The sequence below is a fragment of the Penaeus vannamei genome, unplaced genomic scaffold (assembly GCF_042767895.1).
Source record: "Penaeus vannamei isolate JL-2024 unplaced genomic scaffold, ASM4276789v1 unanchor921, whole genome shotgun sequence".
Classification (NCBI taxonomy): domain Eukaryota; kingdom Metazoa; phylum Arthropoda; class Malacostraca; order Decapoda; family Penaeidae; genus Penaeus; species Penaeus vannamei.
Genome location: NW_027213925.1, coordinates 13,996 through 17,164, shown reverse-complemented (window position 1 = coordinate 17,164; position 3,169 = coordinate 13,996). Strand labels below are relative to the sequence as shown.

At 53.2% G+C, this 3,169-nt stretch overlaps 1 protein-coding gene across 1 annotated transcript; it reads right to left on the bottom strand.

Moving 5' to 3' along the window:
* Positions 1-1,575: 1,575 nt before the first annotated feature.
* Positions 1,576-2,842, bottom strand: LOC138861120 (serine/arginine repetitive matrix protein 2-like). The gene has a single exon (XM_070119957.1). It carries the CDS (start codon positions 2,707-2,709, stop codon positions 1,576-1,578), a length of 1,134 nt encoding a protein of 377 aa, XP_069976058.1. The 5' UTR covers positions 2,710-2,842.
* Positions 2,843-3,169: the final 327 nt, after the last annotated feature.

The window sequence follows — 3,169 nt, the reverse complement described above, 5'->3', positions numbered from 1 at the left end:
GTCTGAATGCGTGTGTGTGTGTGCGTGTGTGTGTGTGTGTGTGTGTGCGTGTGTGTGTGTGTGTGTGTGTGTGTGTGTGTGTGTGTGTGTGTGTGTGTGTGTGTGTGTGTGTGTGTGTGTGTGTGTGTGTGTGTGTGTGTGTGTGTGTGCGTATGTGTGTGTGTGTGTATGTTTGTTTGTGTGTGTGTGTGTGTGCTTAGCGTGTGTGTGTTTACGTGTGTGTACGCGCGTGTGTATATGTATGTGAGTATGTATCTGATTGTCCAAAGGCAACGCGAGGACTCCAAAGGCAACAAAAAAGAATGCTTTCGAAACCCAAGGACTCCGACCCCGACGACCAACCCTTCGGATAACTCAGGCAAGCATAACAACACCCGCGAACATTCGGCATTTTCCTAAATACCATTAAAAGTCTAGGCGGCCTTGAGGGCTGACTCCGACAGAGGCTGACTGTGCTGACTCTGCGGGGCGCTTTCGCTCGCGTGTGCCGGTGTGCGAGATCAGTTGCAGAGACTTGCGTGCATGGGGAATGTATGGGAGAATTGCGGACTGTATTCTCCTGTCTTAACTCTATATGTCTGACTGGTTTCCTCTCTTGCTCTCTCTCTCTCTCTCTGTCTGTCTGTCTGTCTGTCTGTCTGTCTGTCTCTCTTGCTCTCTCTCTCTCTCTCTTATTACTTTCTATACCTACCACCGTCTCTTCTTCCCAGCTCTAACTCTCCCTCTCCTTTTCTCTTTCCCTCTCCCTCTCCTTTTCTCTTTCCCTCTCCCTCTCCCTCTTTCTATTTCTCTCTCTCTCTCTCTCTCTCTCTCTCTATTACTCTCTCCCTCTCCCTCTCCTCCTCTCCCTCTCTCTAAATTCCCACGGTTATCACCAGGCCTTGTTTGAACGCTAACGACAACATGATCGCAAGCTTAACGATCTTCTGGCTCGCCAATTTGCATACAGAGTGTTCACGGAATACGAGCATCCGGGAACTTGCAGTGAGCAGCGGATGAGAGAGAGATATGGGGAGAGGGAGGGGGTAGGGAAGGAGAGAGGGTGGGGGGGAGGAAGGAAGGGAGAGAGGGTGGGAGGATGGAAAGGAGGGAGGGAGGGAGGGAGTGGAGGGAGGGTGGGAGGTAGGAGAGGAGGGAGGATGGATGGAAAGAGGAGGGAAGGAGGAGGAGGGTGGAGAGAATAGAGGGAAGTAGGGTGGGTAGAGATAAGGATTTATAAATAAAGAAATGGAGGCAAAGCAAAGAGATCATAAATGAGAAAGAGAGAAAGAGAGAGGGATAGTGAGACAGATAGACAGATAGATAGATAGAGAGGGGGAGAGGGAAACTTTCCCTACAGTTGACATTGGTTCGTTTCGGTAGGCCTAATGGGTCTATAAAATGATTCATGGTAATGGTGATTGTAATGATAAAGTGATCATGACAACGTTGAAGATTATATTAAAACATGATTATAACTGTCATAGAAATAATGCTAGTAAGCTAGAATGACCATCTAGATTCGAATACTAATGATGAATCCATCCTTCGATACTGAAAAAGCTGCTAAAAAAATCCGCAAGAGAGATAAATCCTCTACAAAGCATGAACTTCACAAACATCAATGAGGACTTGGACTTCACAAACATCAATGAGGCCGAGAATCTCATCAGCGATTCGCAGGTCACCGGGCACCTGGAACGACGACAGGTATTGGGGGAATCGGGGTCCCAGTGCACGGCAAAGGAAGGCGCCAGAACAGAGAGAACGACTTTCGGAGGTGAGGACCTGAAACGAGGGACCCGAAAGAAGGACCTGGAAGACAGGCCTGGAAGGACGACCTTGGAGAGTGACCTGGAAAGAGCACGACTTTCGGAGGTAAGGACCTGAAATGAGGGACCTGAAAGAAGGACCTGGAAGGACGAGCTTGGAGAGTGACCTGCAAAGAGAACCCGGCAGAAGGGCCAGAGGAGGAGCCCGCAGCCAACCCGCCACCAGGAACGCCGACTCGAGGCGTGTGACTGTACCTTTGGTGAGGATGAAGTCGGCCGCCTTGCTCCTCCAGTTCCTGGGGAGCGTGTAGAACTTCCTCTTGTGCTGCTTCTTCTTCCTTCCTGCCGCCTCGCCTTCGTCCTCGCCTCCTTCCTTCCGCTCGAGGCTGATGGCGGGGCCCAGCGTGGCCGTCTTCTCGGGCGGGAGGCGGGTCACGCACTCGGCGGAGGACGAGGCCACCTCCAGCGTGTCCACGGAGATCTCCTCGATGATGGCGCCTTCGAGGGCCGAGGGCGAGCTCGAGGGCGCGGGCTGGGGCGGAGAGCGGGGGTGGGACGGGGGCGACGAGGGGGAGGAGGACGGGGAGGGGAAGGCGGACGAGGAGGACGCCGTGGAGGACGTGGAGGAGTGGGCGTGGCGAGAGGAGGGCGGGGCGGGCGGAGAGGGAGAGGGGAGGAAGGCGCTCCTCTTGATCACGTCGGAGACCTGGCGCAGGGTGACCACGTGCTTCTCGGAGGGCGGCTGGGCCTCGACCTCCACGCTCAGGTCCTCGACCCTGATCGTCGGGACGGGCGACGAGGAGGAGGTGGTCGCGACGGCGGCCGCGCTCTCGGGGGCCTTGGAGGTCGAGGGCTTGAGGTTGTCCTTGTCATCCTTGCGGGGACTCTGGAGGAGCTGCTCGTCCGTGGGCTGGGGCTCGAGGCGCTCGCCCTCGTGCTGGGTCCACAACAGCACCATCTTGGTCGGTCAAGTAGGACTCGGCGAGGAACCCCAATTACACGAATAAAGCCTCACTCACGAATGTATATCGATTCGCCTTCGATTTCTCTTCTTTTATTGCACCGAAATCTTTTATTTTCCTTCAATTACATGTATTTTTTTTCACGGCAAAATGAGCAACAAGTATCGCACAATCCAGTCACTTGGTACGCACATGTATGTATGTAAAGACTTCACAAAGCACAATATCACTCACAGAAAACGCACACAAGAACAAATTTGAAACTGTCGAGAGAGAAAGAGCATCAGACCCTCTTCTCTGAGGCGTCACTCTCTCTCTCTTTATCTCTCTCTCTCTCTCTCTCTCGTTCTCTCTCTCTCTCTTCTACTTCTCCTTTATTCTTCTTTCCTCTTGATGCTCTTATGCTGGCCAAGGGCTTAAGAGGAACGCGAGATGGAGACCTGACTCACACCGGAC

Coding starts and splice junctions, on each gene's coding strand:
- LOC138861120 (XM_070119957.1), bottom strand. CDS start 2,709: ATGGTGCTGTTGTGGACCCAGCACGAGGGCGAGCGCCTCGAGCCCCAG.